The sequence below is a fragment of the Aquila chrysaetos genome, chromosome 9 (assembly GCF_900496995.4).
Source record: "Aquila chrysaetos chrysaetos chromosome 9, bAquChr1.4, whole genome shotgun sequence".
In the NCBI taxonomy this organism is placed as follows: domain Eukaryota; kingdom Metazoa; phylum Chordata; class Aves; order Accipitriformes; family Accipitridae; genus Aquila; species Aquila chrysaetos.
The window spans coordinates 35,603,726-35,628,661 of NC_044012.1; the positions used below are offsets into that span (position 1 = coordinate 35,603,726).

The following is a 24,936-nucleotide window of genomic DNA, read 5'->3' on the forward strand; positions in this document are numbered from 1 at the left end:
TGAGTACTGGGGAGGTCAGAGCAGGCTGATCTAAAATTCCTTCTTAAATTCTGTGAGTTGGCATTGACACAGGCTGTTATGGACACTTTGTAAGTGCATATTCATGACCTTTCTTAAAGCTGCTTCTTGGAGAGCACATCTCTGTGAAGAAAACTTTGTGTTAGAGCAAGGCAGTTCTAGGTTTGACCACAACGCGTAAGGAGCTGTTGTCTTACTAATTCATCTCAAGTGGCGTGGGGACCCTTTTGCAAACAAGAGGTATGAGGGAGGCACTGCTGTGTAACTTTTTACCCTCTACAGCTAGGTAATTAAGAAATATCTATGATGAGACTAGACCTATCTGCAATAAGTCTTCTGACTTGTACAGAAGACTTCACAGGACTCTCGCTGGCCACACTGCACAAGTGGAGCTGGGGTAGTTACAAGACAGGCCCCACATAAATCAGCTTGGTCTCTCAGACTTCAGTGTGATTTGGATTGGGCTCATGTTAGAGATACTTGTGGCACCTGTGGGTAAGAGGAGAAGTTCTTTTTCCTAAATAACTTTTCCAAAATGGTGTTGTCATGTAACATCAGCGTGTCTATTGCAATGCATCTACCCTTGGATCAGCTGACAAGGGCTGTTTACTACAGTTTACCTGGCAGCCTCTTGGCAGGTTGAACATCTCGGCACAGGCTGACCAGGGCACTTTTTAGGTGGTTTCATCCTTTTCCTACGCCTCAAGAGCTACAAGGTATGCGGGCCCCACACTGACCCACAGTAAATATTTGCTCTGATCTACTGACCTGTGTAGCTGCTGTTCCCAAGGCAGTAAGCCGAGTGCCTCATCACTGAAGTGGAGCCCGTGAAAATAAACACAGGGATATTATTACTTCTCAGTAATGGCAAAGCAAGGCTTGTGAAACAGCATTCTCTGCAAGAATGTGTTGCTCACCACAGACATTCGCAGGGATGCCCAGACTTCAGTGCGGGCTTAGTGTTTTGCCAGCAGTTTTCTGGTGAAGATGAGAATATCCCCTTTTTATGTGGACAGAAGTGCAAGTTCCCTATTTGGGATGTAGCAAAGCCAGGGAGATGTTTTGTTCCTCACATCTTTTTTGGTTGTGTGGTGGTTTTTTTTTTTGTGGCACCTAAATTGAATGAGTCTTCTGTATCTTTTCCCTCCCTCTGCCAATGGTAGCTGATCTAGAATATCTTTTGCAGACCAATATCCTGAAGTCACTGAAGGTGTCAGTTGTATTTATGTCTCTGTCCTTCAGTTGGAGGTTGCTGCTGTCACGCAGTAGACTGATGGGCTGAGTATGAGAGATAAGGACTTCTGTTTTTCTGTGTTATAGCCTGTTTGTTAATGGAGGGAGGTAAAAGGGTATGCCCCTACACTCCCCAAGTAACTGACTGACCCTTCTCTTGTTACTGAGGGCAGCATCTCAATTTCACAGTCCTGCCTTGCTGCACTACCTGGATTTGTGAGATTTAATGCTGCCAGCAGATCCAACAGACCTCTGTCTAATTTTGCTGTGCTGGAACATGGTAGCTGCACTAAGCCACAGCAGTTGCGCTGGGGGAATCTGTCTGCAGGCTGAAGACACCAGCTTAGATTCTGCGTGTGTCAGGAAAACAGTACCTTTGCAGGGATGAGAGCTTTGTACAGACTTCTGTGAAGTGGAAAAGCTTAAATTCTGCAGAAATTAGTAGCTGAGGACATATTTTCTTCGGGTGAATGAATTTTTCTGATCTTTGTAGCAATGTTGTTGTTTTCAGTATGAAGAGTTAGAATCCACATTAGGGAGGCTTAGCTGGTTTGCTGAGGGATGGTGGCTAGTGCTGTGTTAACCTTATAGCCACCAAATTATATAAAGGAGAGGGTAACGCCTTAAAGATGTGGCATGCTGTTGGGACTGCAGGTCAGAACAAGGCTCTTGACAACACAGTTTCTCTGCTAGAGGCAGGGTGTATTTAGCCAGGATTTTGTAATTGCCTGCTAGCTTAATAATGTTAAGAACTGCCAAGTTTCAAGTCTTGCTTCATGTTTGGGGGATGATAAGACAGCCTGTCCTTTCCTGGGCCTGAGCTGAATTGGGCAAAAAACTTTGGAATTCTTGCTGTTTTGTTTAAATATGATGTTTTAACCATTCCTGAATAGATTTCCTTGAATAGGAATCGCAGAAATGTTGCAGGGACCTTTTGTAGGAGAGAAGATTGAGCACAGCTAAGATGCTGGACCTTTAATAGACAGAAAATGGTACAGGACTGAGTATGCTGATATATTTCAGAAGGAGGTCAGGGAAAGCCTTGTTAAAGATGAGGCAGTGCTTTTTTTTCAGAAGATGCAAGAGGGTTTGGAAGACTTCCATCTGAGCTACCTCTTAATGTCCTTAAAATCCCTTCACAGAATCTCCTCTTCTTGCGGAGGAGCCTCTTGAATTCCAGCTGAGTGCCAGTTCATGAGGAAAAAGGCCCAGTGAGGGGGGAGAAATTCTATATACATGTGCACTGGTCTCACATGTATGAGTCTAGGACCAGCTGATAGCTGTGGTGACATTTCAGCTCTGCTTGTGCCTCCTTCTAGAACATTGAGGTTTGGGAGTGGTGGGAGTTTATTTTCTATTCTAAGTGCTGTTTAACTTATCTGTGTCCCTTGCTGTTTCCCATGCATGTATTTTGAAAGTTAGATTTTTAATTTCCTGTGTTGTGTTAAAGCTGTGTGCAACCTCATCTGTGTTTTCATAAGAATTCCTCCCTTCTAGCTGACTAGGTAGAGTAGCAGTTTGAAGCTCCTGCCAGCTTGTTTTAATGTCTTACTAGAGAACAGCTGGAAAAACACTAATGAAGTCCCAAGTAATTTACAGGGACCTTTTACAAAAGAAATTATTTTATTCAAGTGAAATGGTGCTTGCTTTAAGCCTCACTTGCTCAGTGACTGACAAGGAGGCAGGCTGGTAGCACTGTTGATCCTGGGGTTTGTTCAGCAGGCTGGTCCCAGCTTTGGCAAGAGTTTCATACGTATAGCTCTTAAAACAACGAGAGCTAATGTCTCGTTGTTCTGATTAGAAGAGCCAGTTGAAAATTTATTTTAATCCCCTCAATGTTTATTTTCACGCCTCAGTTCTTGGGAAGCCCATATCTCAGGAGAGTGCAATTCAGAGCTTCCATATTTGCAGACTTTGATTACTAATGTTGGGGTTTTTTTAATTTGCTTATGAAAGCATTCTGAGACATTTTTGCTGCATCTATGGATACAAGATGGAGGGTGTCAGGTGGCAGTTTGTAGAGTCCATTTGGAAGGGGTATGTTGTTAGGTATTGGACTGTGATTCACTTTAATCCTGGGTCTGAGATTAGAGTTATGGTTTGGTCTAGCAGGTGATGATGCACAAGGGTTAGGCCTAGACTTGGACTCATACCCCAAAGTTACAGATCCCTGCTGGCCAGGTACCCTAACAGACTGTCTGAATTTAACCTATCAACCCTTTCCAGGCCCAGCATGAGCCTTAATGATTCTTGCAGGCATAAATCCTAATCCTAACTGCCTTTCCTCTTAGCTTCACCTTCAGACATTCTTTGTGATAAACCTCTGACCTTAGGTGTCCAACCACTACCGACCATAGCTCAAAGCTAGTGACCTTCCAACTCCTCGGGCCACAGGCCCTGCCTAATGCTTGCCTAGATCTGGCTGGCAGCTCTTGCTAAGGAAAACCCTAAACCTCACCAAATGTCGCTTTTGGACCCAGTTGATGACCCAAATTCAGCACCTGCCACTGGCCTGAGTTTACCATTAGAGACTCGGGGCTGAAAACAGTCCTGACTACAGAATAAGCTGGGAATGCAAACGCTTTTCCTTGTTGCCTATAGGAATCATTCAGAAATGGTGTGTGGAGAAAAAAACACCATACATGGAAATAAAAATGACAAATTATGGCTAATTGCTGTGGAGAATCTGCCCTCTAGGCTCTTCAGAGAACTGGCACTGTAATTTTTTTCATCTGTGGTTATTTTTTTTTTCCTTCTTCCTAGCTATGCGGACACTTAGCGAAGACACCATCAGGCTCTTTCTCCAGCAGATAGCAGGTGCCATGAAAATGCTGCACAGCAAAGGCATCATCCATCGGGACCTGAAACCGCAGAATATCCTCCTTTCCTATGCTGGAGGCAGGAAATCAAATCCCAACAACATTCGCATAAAGATCGGTAAGACCTCATTACAAATGTCACCCTAAGCGCTCTCAGGAGAGTTTAGTGACAGACAAGTGGCAAGCCTCAGTCTTTCTTCGGGGAACTGTCTAGGAGAAGGAAAGAATTGCTGTACTTCTTAAAAAGCCCTGACATTTTTCATCTTCCTTGCTTAGTTCCTCTACTAGACATATCCTTCAGTTGACTCCACACAGGAGCAAGAGCTTTCTGCTCTGCCAGGACACAGACTAACACAAAAGAATTGGGCAGGCCTTGCTCCACTTCCAGCTGAACAGTGCCTCCCTCGGTAAAATCAAATACCAGCCTGCCCTAACTGGCTTTTAATTTCCAGGCTTACCAAGATATGAGCAGGCATTGTGACTTTTGTTTTCAGCTTTTAATAGTATTGAGGTAGATGTTGGTGTCTTCAGGCCTGAAACTAGCTGCTCTCTTGGCTGGCCTCAGAGAGCACAATGGGAGTCAGGCACACCTAAAAGCAGACATTTCCACAGTCCGCATTAGAGGCAGGCTTCTCAGCTGTATCTTGAAGAAATTAGCTTTTTGCACATTAGGCGAGTGGCACAGATGGACTAGTAGTTGGGACATGCTCCAGAAATCCAGTTACAGAGCACACGTATCCCCTGTGGTCCCTCAGAAATGCGTGCTGGATGATATCACCCTCAACATGTGGACTTCTGGTTGTGTTACAGTTCATGAGCTGAAGCTGACACCAGTTAGATAAAACTGTTCCTCACCTGAACTCTGCTGTGGAGAAAGTGTTAATGCCTTCATTCAGCTGAGAAATGAGGTCCAGTGGAAAAGTTTGAAATGTTGCTGCCTGTTTGGCTGAAGCATGGGTGGGTGGTTGGTTGGTTGGTTTTTGTGTGTGTGAAGTAAAGAGTTATCTGGAAGGTGGAAGTGTGTGGGAGCTCCAAATGCAGGCAGGAGGGCTGTGGGCATGGCTGCTCTTGGGTGTGATGTACGCTTCAACCCCTTGCTCCCGCTTCCCTGAGAGTACGTGGTCCAGGGAATAGCTTGCTGTACCAATTCATTAGTGACAGATGACAGTGTAAACAGCTGTGTCAATCTCCTAGCTTGAAATATCTGGTAACCTTGAGAGAACCTCTGAGTATCGTATGATCAGATGCTGAGTAACCTGCAGAAGTAATTCATCTTGGTATTCCTTGTCCCTGGCTTTTCTAGCCACCAGGTGAACTATGGCTCAGCTTTCTGTCCTCGTGCTGGAGTTAGCACTGTTGAAATTCTTCTAAAGGAACAGAGCAAGACTGTTTTCAGTAGGGCTGATCTAGAAATGTGGGTGGTGGCGAGTGGTGGTTTCTCTTGGATGTCTGTTACATGCAGCCTTTTCGATGGAAGGGAACTTTTAGTTCCCCAAATTAAAAGCTGAGATAGCAGCAGATGAACTAGCTAGTATAAACTGGCGTGCTCTCACTGGAGTCGAGAGCTTTACCAGCTTCGAGCAGCTGACATTTTGGAGTGCAGGCAAATAGGTACAGGAGGAAGTGACTGTTGATCTCTGAAAAATGCATGGGAGTTTGTTCTTCTGAATACTTTTTTTTTTGTGGCTTGGTCTGTCCTTTTCTAGTGTCTGTAGTGTGCATTAATAACTAGCACAAGGATGTTGTTGCTCAAGAAGAGAGCTATCAAAGTCTTGTTAAGATGGGGTACTTCACTTACTGCGAAGATTCATGGGAAGTGAAAGGGAGGTGGAGAATGTGTAGGGTCTCTAGAACTGGTGTCTGATCCTGACCTACCTCTGTTTCTCTTTGTAGCTGACTTTGGGTTTGCCCGATACCTGCAGAATAATATGATGGCAGCTACATTGTGTGGTTCACCAATGTACATGGTAAGTGTGTTTTGCCTACAGGTTTTTCTGTATTGTCCGTGCTTTGTACCCCAGAAGCAAGGCTTTCGTTTCTTTCTAGTCTTTCCCCCAGAGGTGAAATTTTATTTACTTGTCAGAAACCAGCTATTACACAGGGAGACTTCATAAAGTTCTAACTGCTGGTAATGTTGGACAACAGGTGCTCAACTTTCAGGTGAGCTGTGGATAAATAAAACTGAACAAAATGGAGTATTGATTGCTGTCTGCTCTCAGAAACTGCATCTTCCAGAGGGGACCAGGGCCTCTCCACTGAAGGCATTGGGAAATGAAATGTATTTCCTCTGCTGTGAGCAAAGCAACAACAAAAGAGAGTGAGGGCTGGGGTGATATTTCACACATCTGGCTATATTTGAAGTGTTGCTTCCTTGAAGAGGAACCTCAGTAAATCACTGCTTCAGCAGGCCCTTTATGAGACAGTGGTTCCACAAGCCTGCTGTCACCTTAGGCTTTGCAGTCATTTTTGCTAAGGCCACAGCATCAGGAACAAAGTCCCTGTTTAACAGCAGTTTTGTAAAATCTCCAACTGTTTTTAGCTCTTTTTGGTCTTGCAAAATCCCGTCAGATCTATGGACCTATACAGGCAGAGATTTTGCCATTCTGGTTAACTCCTAAGTATGCTTTGCTGTACAACTCAGCAGATGGGTGTAAATGGAGCTCACCTGCTTCTATTTGCAATTTGTTTTGTGCATTCCCACTCCTAACCCTCCTCCCCCCACGAATTCTTTAACCAAACCAGCTGCTTCCAGGATGACTTCTTAGCTTGTGAAACAGATGTGTCTGATCCCTTTCACTCCCTTTGTACTTTCCACTCTGGGACCAGGATGTGAGGAGGTGATCTCTCATTTGTACTCATGGTAGCAGTCAAGATCTCAGTGTTGAATCAAGTCAGTGAAATTAAAAATGACAAAACCAGGCCAGAAATAGAAATGCCAAAGCCAGCCATGTAGTAGTTCCTGGACATGTGGCTGTCTGAGCTCAAAGTAAAAAGATGATGTGGATCAATTTAGGTTGAATTTTTTAGAAGTGCCCTGGGGGCAGTGGGCACCTGATTTTGAACATGGTCTAATCCACTAAATTGTTTGGGTTTTTTGTTTTGGTTGGTTTTTTTGTCTATACTCTTTGGGCAGAGTTAGGCTGGACTGTGCTGCACTGCACAGGGGTAGTGTGCTTGGTAGTCTGTTCCACAGTACTAACTTAAGCAAAACAGACTTCCTCCCTCTCCGTTTTTTTGAAGCCTGATGTTTATTTGAAGTATGCTATATGTGAAGATGATGTAATTTTTTTCTCCTGTGAGAGTTTCCTGAATTGTCTATTTTTAGTGATACTTTTTCTTTCAGAGTCTCTTGTGAAAGTAAATGAAAACACCCAGCTTATTTTTTGATAGGGCTGGAGGAAGCCAGTGATGACCTTTTTCTACTTTACCTTTTTTATTTTAAGCAACTGTGGACATTACAAGGAATCTCGGAATGTTTTGTATTGTTCTCTGTTTACTGATGGATTTGAAGGAAGATGGGGATGGAAGGTTCAGTTGGGATTCAGGAGGTGTTTGAAGTCTGTCCCTGCTGCTATTGTGGATCTTGTGTGGTAGCCCTGGGAACATCTGCTGGCAAGGCAGGCCCTTATTCCCTGCTTTAGCTTGTAGCCCACTGCTGCTCTTTTAATTTCGCTCTTTTAAAAAAGAAAGGGATTTTCTAAAAAAGAAAGAATGAGCTTTCTGTCTGAACCCTGTTATGATCCATGCCATGTGAGACTTCAGACCTTCTTGTGCAGTTCTTGTCCTGCTTCCTTGGCTTTGTTTGGTGTCATGCCTGCTTCCCTTAGGGACAGACCAAGCTCCTGTCCACAACTTGTTTGCTGCCATTTTTTTTTTGTTACACATGGCCTTTACTTCTAACAGAGCTAGAAAATTGATCCTGTTCCATGCTGGCAGCACCGCGATGAAATCTGTTGTTACAAACACGTGGGATTAGCAAGCCTGCCCTTCTGTCCCTCTTCTGCTGCCACTCCTAAGGCATGCTGCCTCCTGAGCCACAGGGCTTTGTGGACTTGCACCATCTCCAGCTTTTGGAACAAGCCTGGGAGGGGGCAACCGAGGGCATGGTGTGAGATTAGAAACCGGAGTCTGAAGCACAGCAGGACTCAAGCTGTTGGACTGAAATGGACAGATCTGCCTTTGAACCCAAACTGTGACCTTGGCAGCAGGCTCTGGAGCATAATTAATATGCTGCCATCTTAGGCAAAATGAGTCATGCAGATCAGGATGGAGGCTGAAGCTTACCTGTGCAGTGTGAGCCTTTGCTTTTCTTGATCATTTACCTGTTACTTGCTTTAGTTTAGAAGATCTGTCTGTGCAATTTCAGTGAGGCTTCTTCTGAGCACAGGTGGATTCAGCAGAAAATAGTACTCTGAGAAGGGAATGTACTGAGTTTGCCCACAGTAGCGAACCAGCATCTGGTATTTTTTGTCTGACTGAGTGAAAGTCTCTGCTTCCCCCACTTGGATAGGGAATTGGCCCTTTCAAGGTGGTGTTATAGTCGTCTTGGGAACAAATCTTTCATGGTTATTGGGGAATCTACCTCAGGGGTTTTTAAAGCATAATAGTGACTTCTGTTTCTTTCTTGCAGCTGCCAAAAAAAAAAAAAAAAGCTACATTTTTTTATAAGAGATTTCTGTTTTCTCCCCAAAAAGGCACCGGAAGTCATTATGTCTCAACACTACGATGCCAAAGCTGACCTCTGGAGCATAGGAACCATTATTTATCAGTGCTTGACAGGAAAGGCTCCTTTTCAGGTGAGTTGCTTAGATCTAATGTTTCTGACACCCTCTTGCTTTTTTCTTTTTTTTTTCCTTTTAATCCGCTTACTCTAAGCCTTCTGTCATGTAGAATATTAACTCTCATAGATCCAGCCTCATGGAGGTCTGGCTGTCCCACACCTTGACAGTGTGGTGCTTTATATGTTGTAATGCTGAATGTGTTACTAGAGTGTGACTCTCCTTCTCTGGGCTCTATCTCAGTGAAATGTATTTCGTGGTTATCAATCCTTAGGAAGGGTCATCTCTTCAGAAAATTATCATGAGTCAGTTAAAGCAGTGGTTTTGTTTTTCCAGGCCCACACTTAAAAAATCAGTTTCTATTTACAGCTGTACTTGGTGTATAATTTATAATTACAATTCTGTTCAGTATGGAAGGACAATAAGGAAGATTGTAATTGCAAGTTAGTTTGGGATGATGTGGTGGTAACTGGTGTATTGCAGCTAAATTGACTTTGATTTTAGAGCAGTTGAGTAGGATCTTATCAAAAGGATCTTATCTGTCATCTCACAGCAATCCCTTCCAGCCTGAAATGTTTATGTGCATCAAGTCCAAACCCCTCCAAATACAACATAGTCCAGTAAAACTCCACCCTGTAATTTATGCCATAACTTCTGGATGAGCTAGAGCGTATCTTTCATAAAAGACATTCTCTGATTTTTAAATTTCTGAATGACGGAGAATTCATCACAGCCTTATGGAAGCTGCTTCAGGATTACTTCATGTATTTGTAATCTTATATATAGCTCGAGTTCATCTAGACTCAGTGCATTTTTCTTGTTCCCAATCATTAGTGTGCCACACCGCATATTAGTTTGCTTCTGTGCTGAATGAAATCTGCAAACTCTCCCTTGCAACCACTGTTTTAAAGTACTGTACTTGTCAGGTTCTTTTCCTTGCTGTCTTACAGCATAGCAGAGAGATGCTTGAGTTGCTGATACTTTTTTGCTTCTCTGTGTGAGCTCTGTACAGCTCGTCTCTAATCCATGGGAAAAGACCAAACCTCAAATTTACATGCTGATGTGTCAGTTGATGCCAACTTTTCAGCTTCTCAGATTGGTTAGGGCAAATGTGAACTGTGGCCCTCTTTTTCTCATGTCCTGACATCTCTTTATCCTGAGTCCCTAACAAAAAAACAAAAGCAAACCCAAAAATAAATAACGAAAAACCCCCCAAACAAACCAAACAAAAAAGTGTCAGCGGCGGGGGGGGTGGAAAATCTATGCTCGTGTAATAAGACAAATTTTATGAAGTGCAGGACTTCCTGAGCTGTAGTTCCACAGCTCTTTAGAATTTCACAGAAGACCTTGAATGTTTATGCAGTTACATCATCAGGAAGGATAAAGTGAATTCTGAATCTGTTGCAGGAAAGAGTGGGCAAATACAGAAGTAAACTAATGGTATGTTTTGGTTTTGTCTAGAGCCAAGAACACCTTTCTCCTTCAGGGTAATTTTTTCCCTGCTGCTGTAAAAATCTTCCTTTCCAGTGCTTTATATTCTGTCCACCAGCTTGCTCTGCATTTAGAGCAAGACTTCATTTCCTTTGCATGTTTCTTTTTTTATAAACACCCCTACAAAGTACACCGAAACTCCTGAATGGCTCCTGTTTACTGGCTGCATCCACTTGTTGTAAGCGTTGGTGTCTTTGAGAGGAGAAAATGACTGTTAGGATAAAAGAAAATAAATATTTGTACATCAAGAAAAGAATGTGGGGGTGGAGAAAGCAAGCTTTGACTCTGCATTTATAGGAGAGCCTTGCACTCGTTCTGTCTTGTGACTTGGTGCCTTTTAGTCTCTAAAGGCACCTTGATACTGTGCTCATTCAAATGATTTAGTTATCATTTAACGTGGTGACTTTATCATAGGTGTTCTTTGCTTAATAGCTCACACACAATCGTGGGGCATCTGATTTCTTTGAAAAGAATTAGGTAGCTTTTAGGATTGGTCATTGAAGCGTGTCACAGAAATGTTCTTCTGAAAACATTTGTTCTTGTAGAGAAGAGTTTTTACAGGAAATAAAATGGAATGCTAGTCAGCTTCATTCAGCTCTCCAGCCATGGTTTTGAAAGGGCAGGTGGTCAGAAAACCATCAGCTCTCTGCCTATACGTGTGTCCTCAGGCTCACACAGAGGTGAGTCCTGTATGCCTGCGTCCCTCTGGTTGAGGCTTGGCAGTACCCTGCCTTACGGTGGGCATTAAGGGGACATTTTGGTCCCTGCCCAGCAGGTCCTGATCATTGCTTTGTGCCTGCCTGCCTGGATAACTTCTCTTTCCTGTATACATTTAACATTTGTTGGACTGGGGATGGGATCATTTGTTTCTCTATTTTAAATTTTTCTCCACGGCCTTTCCTCTTTTGGGGTTTGTATTTTGAAGCAAAATGCCAGGCCCCATTTGTTACTGCAGTAGCAGCTGTGGGTTTGTTTGATGAGGGAGAGAGAAGAGCTCAGCCCAGATGGTTCTCTGCACCATCTATTTGTTTTGACCATGTGTGTCACAAATTGCCTTCTAGCTGCGAGTTTCAGGTGAAAGAAGGCTGTCTAGGGCAGATGTTGGAAAGCTAGTTAAAGGTTAACTGGTTTTATTTCTTTGTTGGCATGACTGTGTTGTAAGAATTTGCTGATGGTCACTGAGCAGGCAAGAAGCTATTGTTTACAGGGCTTTTGGGAGGAGAGAGGGCTAGTGGACAGAGGTGATGGGGAGACCATGAATAGGAATGAGTGCTTTTGGGAGGGACATCTACAGATGCGTGGGGAGATAACAGGCTGATTCCACATAGCCACCAGCAGACCCAGTTGTACAGGGCAGCCAGGAACTGGATTTCTGATGTTAACCTCTTCAGGCTAAATCCTCACTGTGCCTTCCCTCGCAGGCTGGCAAGGACAGCCCGTCACCTCTGTCTAGCTGAGATTCCCTTGGGAATCTGTAGCATAGTTGGTCACATGAAACATGCTGCATTTGAGCACTCTAGCTGTTTGCTGCATGAGCCAGTTAGGCACCTTCATGAGGATGCAAACCAAAAGGATTCCATTGTTATCTGCAGTGAGGAGGAAAGAGCTGTCTAAAAATAAAATAGGGTTTCTCGGGGGCTGGGCTAGATAGAGAAAAGATCAAATGTGTGAAAAGGCTGAGGTAGCTGTCAATCCAGAAAGTGCTTGTAAATCAAGACAGAGATGTATGTATGTGCGTGAATGTGATTTCTAGCTGTCTCAAAGTTAAAATTAACTATAGCTGGGTCACCCAAGGCAACTTCCCAGAGCCATTCCTGTCCCTTCCCTGCCTCACTGCACGCAGACAAGAAAGAAGCTGCTGATGCCTAGATGTGAACGGTTGGTAGGATGGCTGGTGAAGCTGTGTTAAGGAGCTTTTTGTATTAAACATGCCCATAAACAAAACAGTGAGACTGCCATAGGGATGAGATTAATGGGATTCATAATCCCTATAAACAGATTTGCTGAGGACTGTATTAATGTGGAATTGTTAATTTGCCTTGCTTAAGTGGTCTGCACTTGCATCTCTTCATTTCTGTCACTGAGGATAGGACTTTGGACAGTGTGTTTCCTGGTCTTGCTGACCGGTACTGAGGAGTGCCTTGAGAGTCTAGTGGTTTTCTCTTGTCCTCACCTGAGCTGAAAAGATTGGGACCCAGTGCCCACCATGAGGTGACGTAGGCTGTGTAGACAAGTGACAACCAGAAGCAAAACTGGAAGCAGAGAAGAAAAAGATTTACACAAGGTCTAAAATATCTTCCAAAACAAATCTAGTCCTTGTCAGATGGTGTTTTAAGTGTGATTAGAGTTAAATGACCTCAAATTTTTTTTTTTTGGGGGGTGTGGTGGTGGAGAGAATCACACTGATGTTCCTGGTGGTTCCTGTTGTGTGACCCCTTTCAAAACTGGTCAGCTCTTGGTAAGCGGACGTGCTGCCAAGCACGTGCACTTTGTGTCAGAGTTGTCTCTGGCAGTGGCACAGGTCCACTTGGACATCAGGTCCTGCTAAGGACCATGAAACCTAGTTGTCTGCTGTCTGAGCCTTTGCATGAGTCTTCTAGCTGCTTTACAGATGCGGTGTGTCTGTGGGAGAGTGAGCTGGGGAGCAGGGAAGTCAGAAGAGAGGTAATCCAAGTTTTGCTGCCTGCTCTGAAAGAGTTAACCTGCCTGCATATGTTCTCATCCCAGCTAGGTGAAAAATTAATTTCTAAGCCTGGTGTACCAACTGCTTTGTTTCTGGGTTAATTCTGCCTGCATAAGTACTAGGATTATGTATCACTTAAAACAACTGCTATGTTGTGAAATGGGCCTTGAGGAAGATGGGAGAAGGGAGGATTTTACACCCAGAATTTGAACTCTTGGTTTATTTGTTAGGCAGGCTGCTCTTCTGTTCCCAAAGCTGTTCCTCTGGACTGTCCTGTGTCAATGGGGACAGGTATTCCTGGCAGTGGTAGGTTATTTTGCTGAGATGGTGTGCAGTGATTGACTTGTTGCTGTAGTCAGTGAGCCATTGGCTTTTGGACCAGTGTTTGTGGGTATGTTCCTGCTCTGTTGGGAGTAGAGAGAAGAACATCCATGGACAGCTAGAGAAAAAGGTTTAGGGGTTTTTTTGTTTGGTTTTTTTCTGGTCCTTGTGCTTTCAGGTTCCCCCAAATGCCAGCCACTTAGTTGTGGGAGTCTTAAAATATCAACTGTTAAGACTGTACAAGCAGAAGGTATTTGCAGCAGGTTTTCAAGCTTTTCCCTAGAACTACTGAGCTAGAAACACCATTACTTATTTCTTTTTTTTTTTTCTAAGCTATCTGAGTCCCTTCTCTGCAGCTCCAAATCCCCAGGAATCCTAAAGGAAAGGATTAAAGAACCAGAGCAGATACCATATACCTGCTATGAAGTGTTGACTAGACAGTGCTGTTCACGGAGGGTGTGAATGTTTCTGGCCCTCTTCTAACTGAGCACTGGGCTCTTGCATCCAGCCTTTGCCCAAGCACAACAAATCCGGTGCTGAGTGCTTTTGGAAACACCACCCTGCGTGCTTTTCACATGCAATTCATTTGCAGGCAGCCAGCACCGAATGGGATTTGGCAGGGTTACGCTGAATGCCTTTGTTGGCTCAACATATTTCCACTGCTGCTCAGGACAGAGTAACAGAGTGGCAGGATTGAATTTGTCCAATTGTCTTTATATATAGAAAGGACAGACAAAACCAGAGCCAGTTACACTAATGCAGCTGCTCCATAGTAACATGAGAGGGGGAACAAGGGCATGAATTGGTATGCCGGTGTGGTGTCTCCTGTTCTTGAGGAAAACTGAGCTGTCCATTCTGCATCCCTCTTTTCTGACAGATGGATGCTGTCTTACAGGTTGCTGGCTCTGTGTACCTTGAATGGCCTAATTGTTAGCTGCCTAAAATGTGCTTTTTCTGGTGTTGGGTAGGGTGTATCTGCCTGGAAGGTACATTTCAAATTAAGTCCTTAGCTTCCTCAAAGAAGGAATTCAAATGATATTTTTAGTGTCTTACAAACATTTCTGCAGTTTTTTCCATGATTCTCAGAGAAGCACTATTATTGAAAGAAGAGGTGAGCAAAGTGGATGAAGGTACCAGTGCTTTATGAAGTGGATGCTAACAGCAGCGAGAGCAGTGGGCATGTTACTGCAACCCTGGGACCCTGCTGCTAGGAACAGAACTGTGTGACTCAGTTGATTTATAATGAAGTTACGTGAAGATGCAGTTGGTTTTACCAAATCAGTGGTGATCCACAGTTGTCTGTGCTGGGCACTCACTAAAATGACTCTATTCCCCAGCAGGCAGCTACCTGTATCAGAGACCGGCCTTGAATTTTGGGCTCTTGGGGACAGCCCTAGTGAGAAAACATTGTCTGGGTGGGTAGGAGCCTGACACCCTGGATATGGTCCTTGCAGAACAAGTGGGAATTGTACTGAGACAGCAGAATGTGGAGAAACAACATCCCTACAGGGATATCTTTAATTTGTACAAAGAAGAGAGGAACTTTACTGAGGATTTTGTTTCTATCCAAGCCAGTGCTTAGAAACCCTCTCTAATGAACTGGGCTGTGCATGTGTGCTGCTTTTAATATACTCTGTCTTTATTGCCAGGAAAATTTCTGACAGAACAATGTTTGAAATAGATCAGAGCTTCATTGTATTTGTGAAACAATTGAGTAGTTGTGACAGGAAATGAACAGAGCAAACAGCCAAGGCTTGTATCTCTCTGATGTGAGCAAGCACTTTGCTTCCCTGCAGTGGAGTTCTGTTCCTCCTTGTATGTTATGTCTGTCAGGCATATTTTTCATCATGCAGAGCGTTGTGGGCAAGCCATTTGGTGCAGTGTGTACGCTGGCCTTGTTATAGTTTGCCAAATACTAAGAATGTAATTATAGGGCAAGATCTGCAAGGGGAAAGGTATAAAATGGAGTTTTACTGAACCAAATCAAATTAATTGGCAGTGATTGGAAATTCTGGTGCAGTTTGGCATCTATGTAACAAAGTGCTTTGGTAAATAACATTCATTTTAATGGTTTGTGAAGAAAGTATTTTTGCACCTCCTGTTTGGGTCCCTGCTGTGTCTGTGAACAGTAAAGGATATGTTCTTGCAGAAAGGAAAACCAGGAAATCTTTCTTATTTCCGTCTTTTAGGAATCCAGTAGCTCCTATTGGCACAAATTGATAGATCTGTGAAGCTTGGGTTGTGAAGACTATGCAAGAAATACTGTCCTGATCAGTACTACACAAGTCTATTGATGTTAGCAGCTTTTGAGACTGTTCCTTTGGTTTCTCTTGAGGTTTTGTACTGAGTTCTCAGTTATCCTTAATTTTCATCTTCAGCCAGAGGGAGTAGGTGATGTTGAAACAGCACCTTATGTGGCTGCTTTTCCAGCCATCCTGTGTTAGTGGTATTTTGATGGCCATCTGCAGATTGGCTTGTCTGATTTGCCGTTTTAAGCATCTTAATTGACCTTAAATGCTTCTAATTTAGAAAGGGAAGTAGGTGGAAGGCTCGAGGGTTTTTTGAGCCTGCCCTGAACATCAGGAGAAGCTGCCTGTTGCCTCCTCGTTCACACTTTCCTACACACTCTGCTGCACCAATAATTGATTGCAGATGAATCTCTCTGATCTTCCTTCCCTGTTTATATGTGCCTTCATGTCTGTGTCATGCCAGCCAGCCTGCTCTGCCTTTAATAAAGAGACTTTGCCTAAGCAGAAAAGCTTGAGACACGACGGTTAATTTACTGGCCTGTATTATCCATTGCATAAAAGCAAATGGAGAAATGACGTTAGGAGATTTTTATGTGTTTGTGCTTCTATACTGGTGATTTTATTTTTAACCTCAGCTGTAAACCTCTTCTTGTGCCTAGCCCTTTTTTTTTTTAAATCCCATCTCTCAGAATTTGGGATCTTGTCAACATCCCTAGCAGTTGTGTGTATTACTGCCCAAATAGGAGCTGTGGCTTGAGGCCTTCTGGCTTCCTGGAATTAAAGTAGAAAATCCTAATTCCATTGCTGTTTCCCCATGTTCCTGGTCTCTTCACAGATCCCTTGCCTGTCAAGAGGCCCCCTGCCCCTTTTCTAAATGCCCTGCAGCACTAATCCATGTTCTCAGCAGGATCTGCCATTCATCATTTGGGACTCCTCACGTCTGCAATTATTTAGCCTCCTGGGTGAGGCTATTAGGCCAGCTCAGACCTGAGCATGAGAGCCCACTGCAACGAAGCTCAGCCCTTGGAAGGGGAGAGCAGGACAGAACCAGGTCAGGGACAAAAAGACAGTGGGCTGAAATACTGTATTTTCACTCTGGCACAGTGCTGGCTTTTCAGTCTCAAGCAAGCTGCAGGTTCTCATTTTCTGTGCTGGTTCAGCAATTGAAGAGTGCTGCTTTACTCTGCTCTTCAGAGTAACTGTGAAATAGAAATGCTAATAGCTTTCCTTCACTGTCAACTGCTTCATGCACTGGTTTTCTTTCTCCTCTACAGGCCAGCAGTCCACAGGATCTTCGCCTCTTCTATGAGAAAAATAAGATGCTGATGCCGAAGTAAGCATTTTTCCAGTGTCGCCGTTTGTATGCACTTGTTTACTCTGTATTTATACCTGTCCTTACATGCTCCTGGCTTGTCACTCAGGGAGGTGACTGAAATATTTGGCCACCTGCTTTCCCCCATTCCTTAAACCACCAGTGATGTGGCCCAGAGAAAGTCAGACAGCAGCAGACTGCCAGAGTTGGTGTTCTCTGTCTGCAGATCCTACTTCTCTCCTACATGGCAAAAATTCAGGATCATTAGTGATTTCAAGAGCCAGCTAGGGGTCTTGTCCCACATATGGCTTCCCTGAGGCTGGGAGCCTTGGGAAGAAATCATGGCAATTCTTGAATCATGCAATCAGTCAGACTGCAGTCTCTCCTGTAACCTGCCATACCTGACTGCAGATCACATTACCATTTCTCACGTGTCAGGGCAGCAACTGTTTGTGTCCATCCTGCTAATAGGAGGAAATATTATAACCTCGATGGAAATGGACACTGCTGCAGTTTTCAAGGGGAAGATAACTGCTTTCGTCCCACCAGGGTGTATGTTACCTAGCTAGTCAGTGCTGTGATTTGTCAGTGTATTTTGGTTTTGTTGATGTGGTCTTTCCTTTTGATCTCTGAGCTCTTAAAGCAGAACCTCATGCCTGCTCTGAAAACCTCAGCCTGGTATAGAGACAGGACTGAAGTTCCAGATTATACATCCAAAAATTGGAAGGCCTTTTTTTAACCAGAATGTTAGCTTCCATTTGGCAGAGCTGCTAATGCAGCCACATAGGCAGGAAGTTCACTGAGTTGCTGTGTATGGATTTTTTTTTTTCCTTATCAGTTTAGACAGCTCCAAGAGATAGCAGGAGGAACTGTCAAGAAGCTAGAGCTCTTATCAATGGCTTGCACCATGCATTTAATTTCCCTTTAAGTACTTCCTTTTTTGATTTGGGGAGAAGGGACAAAATTTCTACCAGGATTAAATCTGGGGCATCTGCGTACTCTGCTGGATTGAACCAGAGGGCATAATGGAGTAAAACACCCAAACAGAACAATTCAAAGCAAAAACACCACTGCATACTTGGAGCCAAATAGTCTGTGTGAGCAGAAAGTAGAGCTTCTGTTTCCCCTACACAGCCTAAAACATGGCTGCTCACCTTTGAGGCAGTCCCTCTTACTAAGAGAAATTAACCCCTAAAATTAATAAGCTTCCTTGTGTTGATCACGCTGCCCTGCTGCTGCTTTGGCTCCTGGTGCATGCAGTAGGAAGCAGGCAAGGGGAAAAGAAACTCAGCTGTAAGAGGAGAGCATGCCTGTTCTTGTAGGGATTAGTCCTTCTCCTTTGTTGTGAGTCCTTTACGCAGTCTGCATTTACCATTTTTACTTGTCTCCACTTTATAACTACCAAATTCCTCCAAAATTTAGATCTAAGCCCATTGTTTTTTCACCATGGGAGTCATATCTGAAGTGACCTTTGTGTAAATGCCGATACCCTGCTTTCCAAAGTCAGTTTGTCTCTTTTAACATGAACTGCAATCTGTGCTATTTCCTGAGTAAACATGAATAAACTGCCTCTGCCAGCCCTGCCAATACCGGATGAAACACGAAACCGCTCCGGAGACCTCCTTCTCAGACTGCAGCAGTGCCAGGATTTGGTTTCATTCTCCTTGGGGCTAGGCAGGCTGGCACCCACCTCTCCAGCATCACCATGGAAAGTGCTGTGTTTTGGCTTGGGAACGGGGTGGGGAAGAAGAGCTCATTAAATGCTCACCAGTGGTCTCTGCCTGCTGGGCTGGTGCTGTTGCTGACAGGTGAAATGCCATTCTGAGGTGGGGAGCCCATGTCAGTATGAGAAAGCCCACAGGCCTCACAATTTTAATAGCACTGATCTGAAAAGCTAACATTCATTGTGCTGATCTGCACGGCAAAGTACATTCTAGATCATGGGGGGAAGGAGGCAGTTTTGTTGCTTATGTTTAAAGAGATGGCCTTGGAAAATAATACTGTAGCGTAGCAAAGCTTGATGTTTTAGACGTGAGAGAGAAGAGGAGGCAAACAGGCTGTTAATCTGCACAATCTTCAGTCTGTGTTGTGACATCTGAGGTCTACTACTTGACCTGCCTGTTTCTTGGCTATAAAACCATACTAAAGCTAAAGTCATTGCTGGGAAATGGACTCATTTTGGATAAGAGCTTTATGTGTCATGGATAAATAAATTATGACGATAATGCTGGAGGACTGCAGGTCTCCAGCACTAATGTATTTTTCAGGAGGCTCTGCTAGCTGTGGTATCTAGGGTTATTCCGTTACGCAGTGTGCTTCTAAGGCACACGTTTTTTGATGAGAGGGTGTTTTTTCTTGGCTCAAACTGAGTCTCAGTTTAACTGCATCCCTTCCAGAGTCCTGGTTGCCTTCTCCTTTGTCGACCTGGGAAGGTGCATGGAAACCATTCTAGTGTCAGGGATGGAAAAGCAACTCCTCCAGTACAAACAAGGATGAGGGCTGCTTGCCGTCATTCTCTGTTCTAGGAATTGCTGGGCTCAAATTCCTGCACCAGCGAAGCCTAGGGCTTCACAGAAAAATAACTGGGTAGTACTGAAACCTATAAATACGTACCTTGCCTCACATCTCCAGTTTCACTGAACGGGAGTCTGTTAGTGCTAGGTAGCACCTCTTCCCCCCCCCCCCCCACTTTTTTTGTCCTAGCTTCTTTGTTTTTTAACCCTGTCTGTGGCAGGGGTAGAGTTGGTGGAAATGAAGGGTTGTTTCTCCCAGCATCAGTCAGGCTTGGCTTCAGGGCAGTGAGTGATGCCAGCCCAGCAAAGTGGAGCCCTGCCCAAGCAGCGAGCCACGTGCTGTGCTACTGAGCAGGCTTGGGCTCCATGCAGTTAAAATTACTGTGCTGAGCACACATGCCATTACCTCGGCTGACCCCGCATGGGGCGAGGGGAAAGCCTGGCAGACCGTGGGGCCGTGCTGGGCACAGCCATGATAAACAGAGTCAATATTGAAAGGAGTTGGAGCCACCTACGCTTCATTTGGAGAGCTCTGCTCTGGCTGGAGGCAGGGCCCGGCTGCTACAGCTCCTAACAGTGCTTCTGGTTATGGAGGAAAGTCAGCAGAGCTGAATCCACTTATGCAAGAGCTGAACTCTGCTTTCCCTGCCTTAATCTGTTCATTTATTCCCTGCTTCTTGCAATCTACTGGGGTTGTGAAGAGCTGCCCTGGCCCATCCCCCATCTGCTTGTGGGGTGAGGGAGAGCACAATGATTTACTAGCTCTTTTGTGCTGCAGTGGTCATTGAAAAGAGTATTTTCTTCCTAGCTATACAGAAAGTGGGGTAATAGCAGCACTACTTTTAGCTTGCTCAGGTGGCAGTTGCTCACATCTTAGTGGCCTTTGATTACTAAATGCTGTATATCAAGGAAGCAAATAGATAAAGGTTACTTGCCAGTCTTACATAAGCTGCATTGAAAAAGAAATACCTTAATAAAATGGTAATAATTGGTGATATGTTTCACCACCAATGTCTTAATTGGAAGCTTCTCCTTGGTAACTGCTTCATTTTAATGACCTCCTTATTCCCTTTAGAGCAAGTGGAAGAGATTTTATTTATCATGTGCAAAATATTGCATGTTGAGTGGACTTAGCTGAGAACCAGGTGGATGATGTTGGCACCGCTGTGGAAGGGAAGGATCTGCAGGTGCTCACAGGAGAGGCCACTAAAGCTAGATTAGCTGTAGCCTTAACAATGACAATGGGGAGCAAAAGCCAGAGATGCAAATAGAGATGTTTCTGTTCAGCCTCTCTCCAGTGAGCTCCTCTTATGTTCCTAGCCCAGCAGGCACAAAGTGAGTTTGCATTTGCAGGTTGCCTTCCTGAATATGTAAAAGCAGTTTAAGGAGACTGCAATTCTCTCTTATTTTGCTTTTGTTTTCAATCCTAGCATCCCCAGGGAAACGTCAAGCCACCTGAGGCAGCTGCTGCTGGGCCTTTTGCAGCGTAATCATAAGGACCGCATGGACTTTGGTAAGACCTCCTTCCAGTTTTAGTTCTGCTGCCTGTCTGTGTCTTCTTTTGTGCTATGGAACTTCACAAACCCCTGTACTTCTGGCTTGTGCTAGGAGAAGCATCCAGACACCTGGATTTCTCCTGTGTCTGGAAGACTGCATGATCTTGTGTTTTTTAGTGTACGTGCTGGAAAGGTCAGTGCTGATTCCAGTACAGTTTTGTAAACCCAGAGATTTGGCACACCTTCAGCAAATGTTTCTGTGGTGGGTTGACCCTGGCTGGACTCCAGGTGCCCACCAAAGCTACTCTATCACTCTCTTCCTCAGCTGGACAGAGGAGAGAAAAAAAAATACAACAAAAAGCTCGTGGGTTGAAATAAGGACAGGGAGAGGTCACTTGCCAATTACTGTCACAGGGAAAACAGACTTGACTTGGGGAAAAAATTAATTTAATTTATGACCAATCAAACCAGAATAGGATAATGAGAAATAAAACCAAATCTTAAGAACACCTTTCCCTCACCTCTCCCTTCTTCCTGGGCTTAACTTTACTCCCAATTTTCTCTACCTCCTCCCCACCAGTGGCACAGGGAAATGTGGAATGGGGGTTGTGGTCAGTTCATCACACGTTGTCTCTGCTGCTCCTTCCTTCTCAGGGGGAGGACTCCTCACACTCTTCCCCTGCTCCAGCATGGGATCCCTCCCATGGGAGACAGTTCTCCATGAACTTCTCCAACATAAGTCCTTCCTATGGGTTGCAGTTCTTCATGAACTGCTCCAGTGTGGGTCCCTTCCACGGGCTGCAGTCCTTCAGGCACAGCCTGCTTCAGCATGGGTCCCCCGTGGGGTCACAAGTCCTGCCAGAAAACCTGCTCCAGCGTGGGCTCCTCGCTCCACAGGGCCACAGGTCCCGCCAGGAGCCTGTTCTAGCACGGGCTTCCCACGGGGTCACAGCCTCCTTCGGGCATCCCCCTGTTCCGGTGTGGGGTCCTCCCCGGGCTGCAGGTGGATATCTGCTCCACCATGGACCTCCCTGGGCTGCAGGGGGACAGCCTGCCTCACCATGGTCTTCCCCACGGGCTGCAGGGGAATCTGCTCCAGTGCCTGCAGCACCTCCTCCCCCTCCTTCACTGACCTTGGGGTCTGCAGGGTTGTTTCTCTTACATATTTTCCCTCTTCTCTTCAGCTACAGTTGCTGTTGTGCAGGTTCTTTTTCCTCTTCTTAAATATGTTCTCCTAGAGGTGCTACCACCGTAACTGATGGGTTTGGCCTTGGCCAGTGGTGGGTCCGTCTTGGAGCCGGCTGGGATTGGCTTTATCGGACATGGGGGAAGCTTCTAGCAGCTTCTCACAGAAGCCACCCTGGTAGCTCCCCTGCTGCCAAAACCTTGCCATGCAAACCCAGTACAGTTTCTTACTTGCATTCCCTCTCCTGGTTTCTGCTTTTATAATCTCTCTGAACTTCTATTGTGTTTAAGTATGGTACCAGGTGAAACATGGATCTTTTGCATCCATGTTCTTTCTCTGTCATAGTTCCTTCCCAAAGCTGCAAGCTGCACCCATTTAATGAACAATTCAGTCAATAGCCCTTGTTTCTCAGGGTCTGCAGTGATAATCTGAGCCAGACTGTAGCTGCTTGCAGTCCCTTCCCTCCTCCTCCAGGCTTTTGTGGAAGGATGCCTTGGTTCTCATCAGGGCTCAAGATGGCAGTCTCTCGGCTCTCCCTTTAGACCTGTGTCTCAGGCTCCTGACTGGGCTGGCATGAAGATTTCCTCTTCCTTTTTTTTGATCTCTTAATTCCTTCTAGACTGAGAGCAATCATTACGTGCCAGGCAGTTCTGGCTTTGGCAGCCTCTTCCAGATGTGTCTAGCTGAGCCAAAAGGTCTGAAGAACCTCTGGTGAGCCATGCCATAGAGGAAAGCAGGCAGAGGTAGAACCTTTCCTAGACCCCCTGAAAGGACCAGGTCATCTAAAGGCAACTCTATGGTCTTTTATTGTTCTCCCCACCTCTCCCTTCCCCTTGGGCCAAGATAGTCTAGACCTGTCTCAGGTAAAAATCAGGATGTGAATACTGTCTCTCACCGAGGAAGTTGGTCCTAGTGGTGTGTCTCTGAGTGCAGAGGAGAACAGCAGGGAGCATCTTTGCTTCTGTGGGCCAGTGCTGCTGGTGGAAGGGGTAAGTTTGCCCCTCAGCCTCTGTGTTCAAATAAGGTTTGGTGCTGGGCAAGCGTGTTCAAGTGGTTTTCCTGAAACAAGGCTGCGGGGCCAAAGCCTATGGATTTGTGTTAAGTATCAGGTGGGAAGTATCACAGCAAGTCATAGAGCTTTCTGCTTTTTGCACAGACATTACCTTTTTAACCTGAAAATAAAGTGTGCTGCTGTGTGTTTTCAGGATATTGCTTTTTAGTCAAGCTTGGGGTAAAAGGGTTTGATGTTTCAGTCTTCTGGGGGTTGGTTTTCTATTGGTTTTTTTGTTGCTTATCTGCTCAGGTGGATTGTTTACTGCTGGGCAGCATATGCTAGTTGATGAAGAGAAATTGTTTTGCAGCCTCTGTTATACTTTTGGATTAGAGATACCAGGAAGGCCTTTCTGGGGATGGTGTCACCTGGGTGAAGCAAGCATGTGGATTAACTGAGGCTGATAAAATTATCCAGTGCTGAATGTAAAGGACTGGTTACTGGGGTGCAGAAGTGAGAAAACAAGCCTTTTGAAAAAGGAGTTGTTGAAGCTACTGACAGACTGACTTGAATATAAGCACCTCTCAGTATTATTCCCTGCAGATTGTCTATCTGGGCTGTGGATCTCTACCTCTTCTATCATGCTGCTGTGCATTTCAAAAGAAAGTATCTTTGAGGTTCCTGTTTTCCTGCTGTCAGAAATTGAGTCTGGTAAACATCTTTAGCCCCCCATAAGCTGTTTCTGTACCTCTTGGGAGTAGACTGCATGAGTCAGTGTCTACCTCTTGGAAAACTGAGATAATAGACTTTAATTTCATTCAGGACAACAGTTACAGCACGTCTTGCTGCATTGAGACTGTTGCATGCCCTTAATCACATGTGGGATCTTTTTCTCTACAAATTGGCACGTGCTTGTAAGATGTAATTGTTTCTCAAGGAGGGTTTGTGAATATATTCTTACAGAAGCCTATATTTGAGATATTCCTTGTGCTTTATAGAAGGCAGATCTCAATGGCTGTGCGGCATTCCATGCCACATTTTAATATCTCCTGTCAGTTGAGAGGAGAGCAAGTACCAGAGCCATGATTTATTTAGACCAGTTCCTCAGCATCCAGTTGTATTCTTGGTCTCATCCACCTCTGCCTCCTCTCCTCTGACTCTCTGCCAAAGCATCTGAGCTTCCTCCCTGCTTGTGACACAACTGTTTGCCTTTCCCTGCTGTCTGCTGGTGCTCGGTCTTCAGCTTCTCTATGTTCCTGAGGGCTTGGAGACTCTCTGACCTACACCTACTGAATGGACCCTTCTTCCTTTCCTTAGAGTGTCAGCTCAGGAGACCCCCAGATCATGCCCCTTGCCAAAATAGTAGCAATACTTAAATGAGAGCACTTCTCTGTGCCCAACTATTGCCATGTTTTCAGCTGCTGTCTATGGCCAGCTGTGCACAAACTGTTAATGTCCCACAGCTCTGGATCCTGTCTGAAGGAGATCTCTCCCTTCCCTTAGATGGCTCCCAGTAGACAGGTGCTTTGTCCTCCTGCTGGCAAACTAACCATAGGCTGCTCTCTTTGCCTATGCTATTTATACAAGGTCTACCTTGGCCAATGGCTGGTGCCTTTGTTCACTGTGACTTTACCCTCCTGCGCTCTGTAAGGTAAAGATTCGTGTGCGCTGCTGGGTCAGGGATGATTCCTGAGCCACCATCCCCAGAGGAGCGGAGTGTCCTGCTGCTCCTTGTTCCCTGAGACCCTCTGTAGTCTGCCTGAAGGTGTGCGCAGTGCCCTCCATGGAGCTCCCCCAGAGTTCAGTTGATTCACACAATAGCAACACATAAGCTTGAAACTTCACT

The 24,936-nt window shown here is 44.9% G+C and overlaps 1 protein-coding gene across 8 annotated transcripts in view; it reads left to right on the forward strand.

Annotated features, from left to right (window-relative positions):
- Positions 1-24,936, forward strand: part of ULK1 (unc-51 like autophagy activating kinase 1) — an 85,870-nt gene that overhangs the window by 21,053 nt on the left and 39,881 nt on the right. For all 8 annotated transcript variants that reach the window (XM_041125716.1, XM_041125714.1, XM_041125715.1 and 5 more), the window contains 5 exons: positions 4,015-4,188; positions 5,964-6,037; positions 8,765-8,866; positions 16,867-16,925; positions 20,848-20,930. In XM_041125716.1, coding sequence (XP_040981650.1) covers positions 4,015-4,188; positions 5,964-6,037; positions 8,765-8,866; positions 16,867-16,925; positions 20,848-20,930 — 492 coding nt within the window. The remainder of the gene's footprint in view (positions 1-4,014; positions 4,189-5,963; positions 6,038-8,764; positions 8,867-16,866; positions 16,926-20,847; positions 20,931-24,936) is intronic.